At 35.1% G+C, this 15,183-nt stretch overlaps 1 protein-coding gene across 1 annotated transcript in view; it reads left to right on the forward strand.

Annotated features, from left to right (window-relative positions):
- ABCB5 (ATP-binding cassette, sub-family B (MDR/TAP), member 5) overlaps nucleotides 1–15,183 on the forward strand; it is a 135,227-nt gene that overhangs the window by 72,874 nt on the left and 47,170 nt on the right. Inside the window, exons 16-19 of the mRNA XM_011944166.1 lie at nucleotides 6,212–6,355; nucleotides 7,642–7,746; nucleotides 7,880–7,957; nucleotides 13,415–13,498. Of these exons, the coding sequence (XP_011799556.1) occupies nucleotides 6,212–6,355; nucleotides 7,642–7,746; nucleotides 7,880–7,957; nucleotides 13,415–13,498 (411 nt within the window). The remainder of the gene's footprint in view (nucleotides 1–6,211; nucleotides 6,356–7,641; nucleotides 7,747–7,879; nucleotides 7,958–13,414; nucleotides 13,499–15,183) is intronic.

Here is a 15,183-nt window from a genome sequence, read left to right on the forward strand (position 1 = left end):
CCTGTTATTTTTTTAGCTGAGCCCTAAAGTATTATATTTTAAGAGCAAAGAACATTACTAAGGATAAAGAAGTTTCTTTCATAATAAAAAAGGAATCAGTTTATCCAGAACTGCAAATAGACAAATCTGCAATTGTATTGAGAGATTTCAGCACCCTTCTACTAAATCTTAGTAGAACAAGTAAACAGAAATTCAACAGAAATATAGATGACTTTAACAGCACTATCAACAAATTTGACCTAATAAACATTTGTAGAAGACTTCACATATTAACAACAGAATATGTCTTCTTTTCAAATGCACTGGAAACATTTACCAAAAAGGCCCTATTCTGGACTATAACACAAGTCTCAATAAACTTTAAAAAATTCACATACTACCAGCCTGGGTAACATAGGGAGACCCTGTATCTACAACAACAATAATAATAATAATAATAACAATAATAATTAACCAGGGATAGTGGCATGTACCTGTAGTCCCAGCTACTGAGAGGCTGATGTAGGAGGATTGCTTGAACCCAAGATCTCGAGGCTGCAGTGAGCTATGATTGCATCACTGTACCCCATCTTGGGTAACAGAACAAGATCCTGCCTTAAAAAAAAAAAAAATCAAGTAATGCAAAGTATATTACCTGACCAATATGATATGGAATTAAGTTAGAAGTCAATAACAGAAAGTGGTCTGGGAAACCTTGAAATATTTAAAAACTACATAATTCACTTCTAAATAATGCACAGATCAAAGAAAAAATCAAAAGAGAAACTCAAAAGCGTTTTGAATTGAACAAAAATGAACACTGAACATATCAAAATGTGTAGGAAGCTTAAAGTGATACTGAGGAAGAAATCTGTGCCACTAAACACCTATACTATCTAAAAATCTCAAATTAATATACTAAGTTTCCACCTTAAGAAACCAGAAGGAAGAAAATAATAAACAACAATCAATCAAATCCAAAGTTGGTTCTCTGGGACCATCAATATTGAACTCACTGAGCAAGAAAAAAAAGAAGATACAAACTGCCAACATCAAGAATGAAAGAGCTGACATCACTACAGATTCGACATATATTTAAAGATGAATAAAATAATCTTATTAAAACATTTAGGCAAACAAATTCTACAACTCAGATGAAATGAGCAAATTCCCTAAAGTTTACAAACTATCAAAGCCCACTCAAGAATAAATTGATAGTTTGAATAGTCTTACATTTATTTTTAAAAAATTAAATCTGTGGTTAAATTCTTTGATGAGTTTGCGTCCTTTGTAGGGACATGGATGCAGCTGGAAACCATCATTCTTAGCAAACTATCACAAGAAGAGAAAACCAAACACCGCATGTTCTCACTCATAGGTGGGAACTGAACAATGAGATCACTTGGACTCGGGAAGGGGAACATCACACACTGGGCTTATCATGGGGAGGGGGGAGAGGGGAGGGATTGCATTGGGGAGGTATACATGATATAAATGATGAATTGATGGGTGCTGACGAGTTGATGGGTGCAGCACACCAACATGGCACAAGTATACATATGTAACAAACCTGCACGTTATGCACATGTACCCTAGAACTTAAAGTATAATAAAAAAAAAAAAATTCAAGCCATATGGCTTTACTGATGAATTCTATTTTAAAAAAAAGTGATAACGAAGAAGTTCTTGTTCTATTAGACCAACATCATTACTCTGATATCAAAATTAGACAATGAGATTAAAAAAATAAAATTATAGACAAATATCAGCCATAAACATAGATGAAAGAATTCTTAACAAAATTTAACAAATCTAATCCAACAATATAGAAAAAGAATAATACGTCATCACCAAGCAGGATTGTTCTAAGAAGTGAAAAGTTGGTTTAACATTCAGAAATTAATGTAATTCTCCTAATTAAAAAAATTAAAAAGAAAAAACCAATTATCTCAATGCAGAAAACCCATTTGATAAAATACACCATCCATTTCTGATAACTCTCAGCAAGCAAAGAATTAAAAGAAATTCCTTCAACCTGATAAAAGGCAGCTACAATAAACAACAGCTAACATCATACTAAATGGTGAAAGATTAAGATCAAGAACAAGGCAAGAGCATACACTACATCTATTGAACATTCTACTGGAAGTTCTGGCCTGTTCGATAAGGCAAGAAAATAAAAGCATCCAGGTAGGAAAGGGATATGTAGGAGTGTCTTTATTCACAGATGGCATGATCACTTATGCAAACAATCTTATGGAATCTACACATACACACACACACAAGTACTAAAACTAATAAAGTTTAGCAAGGTTGTAGAATACGTGACAATATACTAAAATCAACCCCAATTCTATATAATACAAATGGAAAGTGGGAAGTTAAAATTAAAAAATAATTTTATGTACAAGAGTACCAAAATAGTAAATTATTGGGAATAAATGTGATAAGAAATTATAAAATCCACACACTGAAATCTATAAAATGTTATAGAGAAAATAGACTAAATAAATTAAGAGATATTTTCAATGTGAGTGAACAAGAAAATTCAATATAGTTAAGATGTTCTTTCTCCCCAAATTGAATTCACATGGAAATGCAGATAGCCAAAATAGTCAAATAAATGCTTTTAAAAAAGAATAAAGTTGGAAGAGGGATACTACCTGATTTCAATTCTGTTTCAACTACTATATAAAGCTAATTACTAATTCTCATTTCAATTACCTATAGAACTATAGTAATCAAAACATTTCATTGGCATACAAATAGACAAATAGATCAATGGAACAGAAAAGAGAGTTGAGAAGTACTCCCACACATAAGTGGTCAGTTGCTTTTCAACACAAGTTCAAAGGCAACTCAATTAAAATTTTTTTTCAAAAAATGATTCTGGATCAATTGTATGTCTATAGACAAAATAATCAACCACAACCCATACCTCAAACCACAGATGAAAATTACCTCAAAATGGATTAAAACCCTTACTGTAACACCTAAAATAATAAAACTTCTATAAGAAAATGCAATAAAAAAACTTCATGACTTTGTGTTAAGCAAAGATTTCCTAAATATAACAACAAATGCATAATTTATAAACGAAAAAAATTGATGTCAGACATTACCAAAATCAAGAACTTCATTATCTGTAAAACACTTTAAAGAAAATGGAAAGGATAGACCATAAACTAGGGGAAAATATTTGTAAATCACATATCTGATCACGACTTGTATCCAAAAAATATAAAGAATTCCCAAAGCGCAATAATAAAAATACAAACAACCCAATTAAATGGCAGCAAAAGATTTGAATAGGCATTTTGCTAAAGCAGATGAGCAGATTGGAAATAAGCACACAGAAAACGCCCAATGTGGTTCGTCATTACAGAAATGCAAAAGAAAATCACAATGAGAAATCACTATGCACCTGTTAGAATGGTTAAATCTAAAAAGGCCGACTGTGCCAAATATTGGTGATGGTGGGGCACAACTGGAGCTTATTTAACTGGTGGGAGTATAAAATGCTAAAGCTACTTTGGAAAACAATTTGTCAGTTTCTTTAAAAGTGAAACATCCAGCCATTTCTTTTCTAGATATTTGCTCAAGAGAAATGAAAGTATATGTTTACACAAAGCCTTGTATATAAATATTCATAGTAGTTTTATGTGTAATAGTCTAAAAGTGGGAACCACTCAAAGTTATATCAACAGGTGGATGGATAAATAATTTGTGAGATAGCCATACAATGAAATACTATGCAGCAATAAAAAGAAATGATATGCTGATTTATGCAGCAGCATGGATAAATGTCAAAATAAGTATGTTGAGCAAAAGAAGCTATCTGAAAAGAAGTAGATAGTGTATGATTTCATTTATATAATGTTCTAAAAGTGCAAACTAATCTGTAGTGACCGAAAGCATATCAGTAGTTGCAGGAGGAAGGGAGGAAGAGGACTGGTAACTAAGAAGTGTGGAGAGAGGGATGATAAAAAAGCAGGAGAAAACTTCTGGGGTTAATGAATATGTTTATTATCTTGACGTTTTTTATGTTTTCATGAGTGTGTAGTTGTGTTCAAATTTATCAAATTATATATTGCAAATATGTGCACTGTGTTATATGAAAACTATAACTCAAGAAAGCTCTAAATTGCATCAAATGAAATTTAAAATATTTTAGGTATCACTTTTTAACTTTTTAACACTCATGTCGTATCTCTTTATGTCTATAATTTTATGTTTTTGTATCAGATTACTTTAATACATGTATAACCTGTCTCATATTTAAGTAACACAGCCTATTTTATGATTTTACCAAAATTTTTGTTTTATCTTATTTCTTTTCTGTCTTGACAACACCATTTAAATGATACCATTTTTAATCTTTTATTGTGTATTTTCCCAGAGGCAAAAGAACGTCTTTAAATTACGTATGTAATGTAGATCATTCTATAGGAGGAAGATAGCCCTTCTAATTTCCTGGCTCTGCAATTTACTGGTGCCCTGGGACACGCTAAACCTTAATTTCCTTACAAAATAAGCTAATTTTGTAAAGCACTTAGCTCCATGCTCAGTGCCTGATAAAGAGTTAGTGTGCAACTTAATTTCTGTATATTCTTTTTTTTTTTTTTTTTTTGAGACGGAGTCTCGCTCTGTTGCCCGGGCTGGAGTGCCGTGGCCGAATCTCAGCTCACTGCAAGCTCCGCCTCCCGGGTTTACGCCATTCTCCTGCCTCAGCCTCCGGAGTAGCTGGGACTACAGGCGCCCGCCACCTCGCCCGGCTAGATTTTTGTATTTTTTAGTAGAGACGGGGTTTCGCCATGTTAGCCAGGATGGTCTCGATCTCCTGACCTCGTGATCCGCCCGTCTCGGCCTCCCAAAGTGCTGGGATTACAGGCTTGAGCCACCGCGCCCAGCCAATTTCTGTATATTCTTTTGAACAGTGACCTAACTGAAATGTTGTGCCCTTTTTGATGATGAGCTTTAGAAAACTTCAGCAGAAAAGATGATGGATACAATCAAAGTATTAAGTAACCCAATATAAATGTGGGTTAGCCAGCCTGAAAATGGACTTAAAAGGCATCAGAATTTCAAAGTTCTGTTGTCCAAACAACAGTCTGCATTATAGTGGCCAGACTGAGAATAGAACAAGAATTATAAACTGTTTTATAGTCTTTCTTGAGGAATTCTCTGGTTATTAGGTTCATAAAGAGTGAATGCCATGAGGAAGTTTTAATGAATGAAATACCAAAGAACTCACTGTCTACTTCCCTACTCAGAATAATTACTCACCACAAAGCTGTTCACAAGAATTTTTAAGAGTCTGAAATAAATACACTACTTATTGCAGACAAGAGCAAAGAGAGATGGTTATTGTATTATTTATCCTCTGACCACTGTGACCACTACCTCCCCTTGTCACCTTCCACGTATCCTAGGAAGGGCTGACAGAGCCAGAATGACTACTTGCATTGTGCTTTCTCTGTATAAAACCTGAAATTTTGTGTAATATAATCCCTCTTCTGTAATAACATCAGAAACAGCAATGGCTGCTAGCATTTATCGGGTGTTCATTGTTTGAAAATACAGTGAGTGCAAATGTACTGAATAAAGCTTAATTGTACAAATAATCCTACAAGATAGGAGCTGATACCATTCCCCTTGGAGAAATGAGGAGACAGGCTTGGTGAGTTTAAATAATGTGCTCAGATATTGCAATATTTTGCTTGTAAATAAGAACTCCAAAACAAGCAAAGGTATTAGGAAAATGTTTCTGTAAATACATCATGAAACTTTCCAACTTTCAAGTTTTAGATCGTAATGAAACCTTTACCTTCTGCATTTTCTTTTCTTGGCTTCTGCCTAGATTTTTTCTTATCCTGTAGTACAATATTCCATCCAGTTTAACAAGAGTAAAGAAAAATACACCTATCATTTCTTTTGTGACCCTTGACAATTACATGTGAGTTAATTGTGCTTTTTAAATGATAGCAACTGAGTGAAATGCCAAAGAGTGATATTGAACAAATAGTCACTTCTGGCAAAGCTTCTTTTATTTTATGCTTTGGGGTCATCATTAATAATATGGGCAGTGAATTTTTTTAAGAAAAATATTTTCTGCCCTGCTCTCTGTTATATTTGATGTTATACATTATAATTCTGTTTATGATGGGCTAACTTCCCTAGATTCTATTATGCACACAAACTGACATTTTTAACAAACATATTTTATTTTTAGATAAGTCTTCCTGAAGTCTCTCTATTAAAAATTTTAAAGTTAAACAAGTCTGAATGGCCTTTTGTGGTTCTGGGGACATTGGCTTCTGTTCTAAATGGAACTGTTCATCCAGTATTTTCCATCATCTTTGCAAAAATTATAACCGTAAGTAAAACAAATTTGTTAATACTTTAGCAATTTAAAGAAAGTATGACCTCAGAGAACAAGCTTATAGCAGTCCGATCCACAAGGGGAAATTTGGGACTTTTAGTGGGCTGCCCCTGGTGTGGGGTCCATAATAGGAAGGTTAATTAATGTTCCCAGGAGATAAGCCAGCATCTGTTGTAAAGTGTATGGCTGGGCCTTATTGACTGGGCAATCAGTGAAGAAATTGCTTTGTTTTCTAATTTTGACTCCAGTGCTGGATCAGCATTCCAAAACACTGAAAAAATAAAATAGGCAAATACAACTACTTTCCTTTCAACTAGTGGGAACAGTTGCAATTTCTTTTCTTACCAGCCAGCTCAGGGAGAAGAAATAACAAGAGTTTGGAATTGTGCTAAAGGACTCAGGGCAGTTGGTGGGTTTAAAGATCTTACAAGATCCATGCTTACTTTTCAATGTTAACTAAAGTTCTAGCCTGAAATTTTAGTCTCCCTAATCTGCACAGCTATACTATCAATATAAATGCCTGTGTATGTATAATTACTAATTTTTAAGCACAATTCTAGGGGCACATGAAGAAGCCTCACCTTGCAGGTGCTACTTAACTAGAAGAATACTAAGAAACTTGAGTGATCCAAAATTATTCAAAATAATAATTCAAATAAACTGGTGGTTTCTTGGGAAATACACTGTGATAATGATAGCAGATAGATGACTCATTTTTCAGATCTCATATTTACATAGTTTAAGAGAATTAAAAGCAAGTTTTTTTTATCATAGATAATGAATGCAGATGATAGCATCATGGTGCACTTTTTTCCACAGAAATGTGTGTATGGTTTTATTTTTATGTTGAAATTTATTTTAAGCCTGGTGCAATGGCTCACGCCTGTAATCCCAATACTTTGGGACGCTGAGGCAGCCGGATCAGTTGAGGTCAAGAGATCGAGACCAGCCTGCCCAATATGGTGAAACCCCATCTCTACTGAAAATATAAAAATTAGCTGGGTGTGGTGGTGCACGCCTGTAATCCCAGCTACTTGGGAGGCTAAGGTATGAGAATCGCTTGAACCTGGGAGGCAAAGGTTGCAGTGAGCCAAGATTGAGACCACGACACTGCACTCCAGCCTGGGCGACAGAGCAAGATTCTGTCTCAAAAAAGGAAAAAAAGAAAAAAAAAAAAGAAAGAAATGTATTTTAAAACTCCTGATTCACAGAAATTTTCACTTTTTCTGTTTCTTTTATCTTTTCCTCCAAACATCTGATAAAAATCTGTTCTTTTTCAGATGTTTGGAAACAAGGATAAAACCACATTAAAGCATGATGCAGAAATGTATTCCATGATATTCGTCATTTTGGGTGTTATTTGCTTTGTCAGTTATTTCATGCAGGTAAGCTTTTAATAAATTAAACAAGCCTGAGCATGGTTACTTTTTGTTGCCATTCTTTCTATTTAAGTTAAAAATATATCAACTAAATGTTACAAAGGAAAAGAATGTAGATTTGTGTTTGTTTGTTTTTCAGGGATTATTTTATGGCAGAGCAGGGGAAATTTTAACCATGAGATTAAGACACTTGGCCTTCAAAGCCATGTTATATCAGGTCAGTGTTAAGTTGAATTTTTCTTATTATATTTAAAATTTATTGTAAAACATTCTAGCCTTAATTCTGTCTCGAGTCAATTTTTGACATAATCTTTCTTTGAAGGCACACTCTTTTTGTTCTGAGCAGCAAAAATTTGATGTCAGAAGTCTTATGTTTTTCTAAAAGAAGCAAGTCCAAAAGTGTGATGTTAAAAAATACAGCTTATAGAAAAGAATGTAGGATCTACTCATTGTTCCTTGCATTCATCTTGACAAGTCTTTCTTTTAATGAATGATGGAGTGTTCTGGGATCAGAATCGAAGGCCAAATTAAAAAGGAGAAGTAAGAGCTACAACATCTTGGGAATGTATCAGAAAAGGAGTTGTTAATTTCTCTGGTTCTAATCCATGCACATAGCTTAAGTTTTTCGACTCTACACTGCTTAAAGCAGCCAATCTCTCTGCCTTTATCAGAAGAGTCCTGAACTCAGATAACATCAGTCTAGCTGCCAGGTCTGCCTGCCTCATGCAGATGATCTGTCACCTCTGTGAAATAACTAAAAATAGGCGGATCAAGTAGTAATCTTGAGAAGTGAGTCTTGGGGGCAAATGGAAGGAATGTCTCAGACTGGCACCTCTAAACTTCTCTCACGAGGCTAAAATGGATTGGGTTACCCTGAAAGCCAGTAATCATTAGTAGCCCTTCACCTCACTTGCTGTCACGAAAGCTCACCAGGCAGGAGCAAATAGCTTCCTGCCAAGGTGATTTCTTTTCAGAAATAGAGTTACTGTCACTCCAACTGAGTCGTCAAAACCCATTTTAAAGTCTTGTGACTTTTAGGAGCAGTACTCTGAAGGCTGCCATGCAACAACTGTGCTCTTAGGGAGCTACAAGATACAAAATGCAGAGAAGCAAGTCGGAGGCTTCCCACGACAACACGATGCTCTAAAGCAATCGGTGACCTTACACCTTCTGTTCAAAAAGGTGCCATCTCTGCTTCTTGTTCCACATTTGAAGACACTTCTTAATCCAGAAAAATAAAAGTCTACTTATAGGATCATAAATCAATTTGATGCCAGCACATACCTCTCATGTTAAACTTGTACATTATTATTTTTTACTTTATGAACACTTTATGTCTTTACCACAAATCTTGTAGTAAGTTGAGACTTTAATTAACTAACACCATATTTCACATTTGTTGACAATTTCTGCTCATTTTTGTTTTGTTTTAAAAATTTATCTTTTTCCCCATTCAAATACATTTATTTTAAATTTCTAGAAACATTTGAAAATGTTTCCTGAATGCCTAGATGCTTGTTTTTATATAGAAGAATATAAATTTTAATTTTTCCAAGCATACTTTGAACTTCCTTTCTGTCCACGGAAAGCTTTTAGTGGAGGAATCTCAAGGTCATGAGCCAGTTTAATGAGAGAAACTGTGGTTAATCTAGTATTTTGATGGTTAATACTTGACATTAATCCTCCATCTAGCATTAGCCATGTGAACATTAAGCCTGTAACATTTTTGGATAAAGTAGCTTCTGCTCATAAGGATGCTTCAAACTATCAGCCAGAAACTCTGGGTTTTAAAATATCATGCACATACTTAACAAAGATTTACGCAGAAAGTCTAGACCACTTAGCATGTTATTGAATATCCCCATAAGTTGTTCGTTTTCCTTCTTCCTCCTTCAGCACACTTTTTGATTCTTAGCTTTACTTTGCAAAATTGGAGAAAAAGAAGACTAGTATATTTTGCCCTTTCTTTGTAAGCATCTTCACAATTTTGCTTTGTCTATAGTAAGGGAAGTTCCTAGTGTGCAGTCTTATCTAACTCTTATTACCTGATTTTTGTCATAAGATAAGACTTTTTCAAATTTAACAACCATGCTGAGACTTGCAGTGCTTTTTATAACCATTGTTAAACCTCATTTGAGGTAGAGGTATGTATAGAAACAGGTGTGGTATTTTTGTAGATACAAAATCCATATTTTATGTGATTACTTTAGATTCTTCCTGTTGAAAAGAATGTTCTAAGTGTTGCTGACTTCGATCATTGAATAATTCATCATTCATTGTGTTTCAAAGCTAAGTTTACATTTCTTAATGATAAATAATTACCTATAGAGCTATTGAGTTTTTGAGCATATAAGAAGTTTATTTGTCCCCGTTTCCCTCTAAATTAGATTGGCTAAGGCTTCTTGGGGTTCTTTAAATTATGATAGCATTGATGGTGATCACTAGGGGCTTCAAAATTTACCTAAGCTAATTCCAAAAGGATCTGAGGTAATCAGTCCTGGAGCATGAGAAACAGGTCATGAAACTCAGCTGTAATTCTTCAGTCAGATGACAGGCAGAACAAGATAATTGGTTAACAACTTAAATAATTTGTACAACAAACCCCCATGACACAAGTTTACCTGTACTCTTGAACTTGAAAGTTTAAAAAAAAATGTTTTTTAACAAAAAATATTCATTGAGCCTAACTAAACAATTAGTATTACATTTAGTGGATTTTTTTTTTTTTTTCTTTTGAGATGGAGTCTCACTCTGTTGCCCAGGCTGGAGTGCAATGGTGTGATCTTGGCTCACTGCAAGCTCCGCCTCCTGGGTTCAAGCAATTCTGCTGCCTCAACCTCCCAAGTAGCTGGGGTTACAGGCACACACCATCACACCTGGCTACTTCTTTTGTATTTTTAGTAGAGATGGAGTTTCACCCATGTTGGCCAGGCTGGTCTCAAACTCCTGACCTCGAGTGATCTGCCCACCTCAGCCTGCCAAAGTGCTGAGATTATAGGCATAAGCCACTGTGCCCAGCCAGAAATTCTTTTTAAGTAATGAGTTGCATGACTTTAAATGTAACCTCATTCTCCCCCAAACTACAGCTGTTATCTTTATGTTATGGTAGTTTCACTTTTTAATTGCTTGTTAACACTGTGTCAGGCAATATCTTAAGGTACACCATACACTTAGAATAAAGTCCATCTTTAATAAAAGCGAATCCAAAAAAAAACGAAAATAAAAACCCTGGCCTCTGGTTGCTACGGTTCAAATCCTGGCCTCAGCACCTGCCAGCTATGTGGCCTCGGACACATAATCTCTAAGTACCTCTAAGTGCCTTAGTATTTTTACTTCTAAAGTGTGGGTAATCATATTATCTATCTCATAGAGTTGTTGTGATGATTAAATGAGGGAATACATGCCAAGCACTTATGATGGTTTTATTGCTTTTTATTTCAAGTAGAACTATTGGCAGAAAAAAAAGTGGATATCTACTGGTATCAAAAGCCTGGTGGCCTTTCTTATAATTATATTCCTTTCAGGAAGAGATGATGCAAGCTAATTTTTGCTCACCACCTAAGTACCAGAAACACTGCTAAATGTTTTCTTTTTTTTTTTTTTTTGAGACAGAGTCTTGCTCTGTCACCCAGACTGGAGTGCGGTGGTGCGATATTGGCTCACTGCAAGCTCCACCTCCCAGGTTCACACCATTCTCCTGCCTCAGCCTCCTGAGTAGCTGGGACTACAGGCGCCCACCACCACACCTGGCTAATTTTTTTTTTTTTTTTTTTTTGTATTTTTAGTGGAGATAGGGTTTCACCGTGTCAGCCAAGATGGTCTCGATCTCCTGACCTCAGGATCCGCCCGTCTCGGCCTCCCTAAATGTTTTCACATGTATTGTCTGTACTGGAAAACAATCCCTGGAGTACACAATTGCTATCTTGCCAAAAAGCAATTTCAGACATCTTGCCAACTGAACATCAGATAGTGACTAAGATTAATCACATATGTACCTATTCATGGTCTTTTACAGCAAGTTACTATAGAATCAGGAATGTAATATTCAATAATAAATTCCTTTCCTATTTTTTACCTTATACTGTATCTTAAAATTATCTGTGCATTCCATGTCACGTTGAAATCTAGAACCAATTAGAAAATATATAAAATATCTTAATTTTGGAGAGAGAGTACACAATAAAAAGCAGGTAATGTCTTTCAGTTCAGCGGTATTGTGTTTATTATTGTTGCTGCTGTGTATTCACAGTATGTTAGGCTCTTGCCTGGGATTGTGCTTTCAAAGTGGCTACTGTCCGGTGCAGACTGTAATCTCCACAGGATGCTCTTTGGGCATCTAGAACCCAAAGCTCATGGAGACACCTTCCCAACACAGTGGGGCTCAGGGTGGTACTATCATGCCTGACTTCTACCATATTCCTCCATAAAAGTTTTCATCTAACATATGATGTGCATGATTAAGGCACAGCCCTCAACCTGCTATGCCTTTGTTTTGCCTGTTACCTGGGCCTCAGAGCCCTGGCTGGGTTGCAATAAGCCAAGATTTTTTTTGTTCTTTACTCACAAAAATAAACCATCTCTCAGAGACAGTTTCCACCTGGTTTTAATCTACAAGCGATACAAGTGGTTCCAGTGAATGTGAGGAAACATTTAATAGCTATAAGAGGAAATCAGAATTCCTCAGGCTGAGAAGCGCTAAGATGTGCTGTCTCCATTTGCTGTTGAAAATAAAATTGGTTATTACATTAAGCTTTTATTGCTTATAGTTTTGATCTGACTCCTTCTTTAGATTGCATACCTCTTAACTTCAAGGGTTTCACAGCCTTCTGCCCTTTTAGCTCCTCACAATGCCCACTGTTGTAAGTTCTAGGAGGTAATGTGAAGCGTCAGGGAAAAATCTTTATTATGTGGCCCCTAAAGAGAAGGAGATAAACGTTTTATCATTAGTTAGTTTAGGCAGAAAGTTTTGAAAATATTTCTAAATTGTGTTGTTTATTGCCTTACTTGTGTGTGTGTGTGTGTGTGTGTGTGTGTGTGTGTGTGTGTTTGTGTGTATGTGTGTGAGACAGGGTCTCACTCTGGCATCCAAGCTGGAGTGCAGTGGTGCAATCTCTGCCTCCCAGGCTCAAGCAATCCTCCCACCTCAGCCTCCCAAGTAGCTGGGACTACAGGTGCACACCACCAGGCCCAGCTAATGTTTGTGTTTTTTGTAGAGACAGAGTTTCACCATGTTGGCCAGGCTGGTCTTGAACCCCTAGACTCAATCCTCCCACCTTGGCCTCCCAAATTGTTGGAATTACAGGTGTGAGCCACTGCTCTAGCTTTCACTGCCTTACTTTTGAATTGTGTCTGCTCTTCACAAATGACTTATGGAGTAAAATTATAAATCACTTGATGGTTTAAAATGACCATTTTAATTTAACATTGATTATTATACACTACAGTAATGAGTAATGAGTCCAAGTTCTTGGGCTTAAGTTCTTCAGTTTATATATAAATATAGATCTTCATGAAAAAAGAAGCAAAAGTCATTTGATCCATAGTATTTTATAGGAATTAAGTACCTGTGAGTGAGGAGGCAGGTAAATGTTTTTTGACTTACAGCAGAAAAATCACAAGTCAGAGAAAAAAAAAAGATTTTCGACAACTGTATGTTAATCCTCCTTTTCTCTAGGATATTGCCTGGTTTGATGAAAAGGAAAACAGCACGGGAAGCTTGACAGCAATATTAGCCATAGATACAGCACAAATTCAAGGAGTATGTATATTATTTTTATTTTAAATGATGCATGTATGTGGTGTGCACACATGCAATGCATGCATGTGTCTGTGCATATATGTGAGCTGTGCTGAGATGACCCACATCATTAAGGAGGCCAGGTAAGTCTCATGGTTAACAGGTAACTCTTAGTGAAAGATGAAAGGAAGTCTTTCTGTTCTGGATATTTTTAACCAAAAATAGAGAATATTTAGTACCTGTAATAGGATAACTAGAGTAGTAAAGAAGAGACCAAGAATAAGTTAGAAAAAAGAGCTCAGAATTAAATAGATAAGAAAAAGTAACGAAATGAAAACACACACACTTGAAGAGTTTTAATATAAGAAAGAGGTTTAGTTTTTCCTTCTCCCAGAAAATAAGATTTTAGTTAAAATAATGTCTAACAATTCAGAGTCATGTGTGCATCAGAAATGATTCTGTACTAGTTGTTATACAAGTTAAAAAGAATTGCGTAATCATGACTAGTAATATGCATAAACAAGATATTTATATGTATTCATAATTAGTGATGGAATGACCAGCATAATGTATGTCAAAGTCATGCTTAAACAGGTGTGGGGAGTAGAGGAATATAGAAGAGGTAAGTAATAATTTGTTAATTTTCTTCTAATTATTTTAACAAAATTCACCTTTGTATAACAAATGGGATCTTAACAGAGAAAAGCCACAGAAAACAAGGTTTCCTACTTTAAATTGAAGTAAAATAAAGCTTTCCATCTCTGTTAAAATAAGAATTCTAGTAGAGTTTTAGGCTTTCCTTTTTCCTTATCATGCATTTGGAAGAAAAGGAAAATGTCAATAATTTGCCTCTGAATGACAGAAAAATCTTACAAGTATTTATTCTGTTTAGAAATACTGAGGTGTTTCTTAAAGCTTTGTTAGCAGAGCAACAAATTGTCAGCTAAAACAACCCATCAGAATAGCATGTTTCTTTTAGAGATTATTTCCACAGGACATGGCAACCATTCTAAGTTTGTTTTTTGTTTTTGTTTTTTTTTTAACTTTTGCAAGACCTCTTTGTTTAATATACACCTGCAAGATAGGATTTATACTATCAGAAAATAGAATAAGTGGTTTACAGTTGTGAATATTCACAAGCATTCATTTTGGTTTAGAAAGCTAATTTTATGATAGAGAAAGAGCTCGAGAGGAAAGGGGGCATCTTCATCTCTTCCTGAAATTCTTTTTGTTAATTTTGAAGGCAAGGTTCTAGAATTTTGTTAGATAGTATTTAGATTTTAAAATAGGGCTGAGGAGTTCAATTTTACTGGCATACATGAAAAGATGGTGGATAGAATTTCACTTAATAATCAAATAATGGATATAGCATTAACCTCCATAGCACAATATAATTATCTGATTAACTTCTGAGTTTAGGAATTCCGTGGTTTACTACTCCAGGCAGAAATATCAATCCCTATAATTCCATTTGAATTCCCACTCCACAAAATTTGCTATTTTTTCTTTACTGTGTTAATGTTTGTCTATTACAATTTATCTTTCAAATCTTTTCAGAATCTTTTGAGTGGAACAGGCATTCTTACCAACAGTTATATTAATATGTGAGACATTTATTATTTTAGCAGATACTTGCTTCAACTGAAAAACCAAATTAGTACTGAAAGACCCAACATTACTGTCCTTACATTTATCAATTGTTTCTA

The sequence above is a fragment of the Colobus angolensis genome, unplaced genomic scaffold, assembly GCF_000951035.1.
Source record: "Colobus angolensis palliatus isolate OR3802 unplaced genomic scaffold, Cang.pa_1.0 Scaffold229, whole genome shotgun sequence".
Lineage (NCBI taxonomy): Eukaryota > Metazoa > Chordata > Mammalia > Primates > Cercopithecidae > Colobus > Colobus angolensis.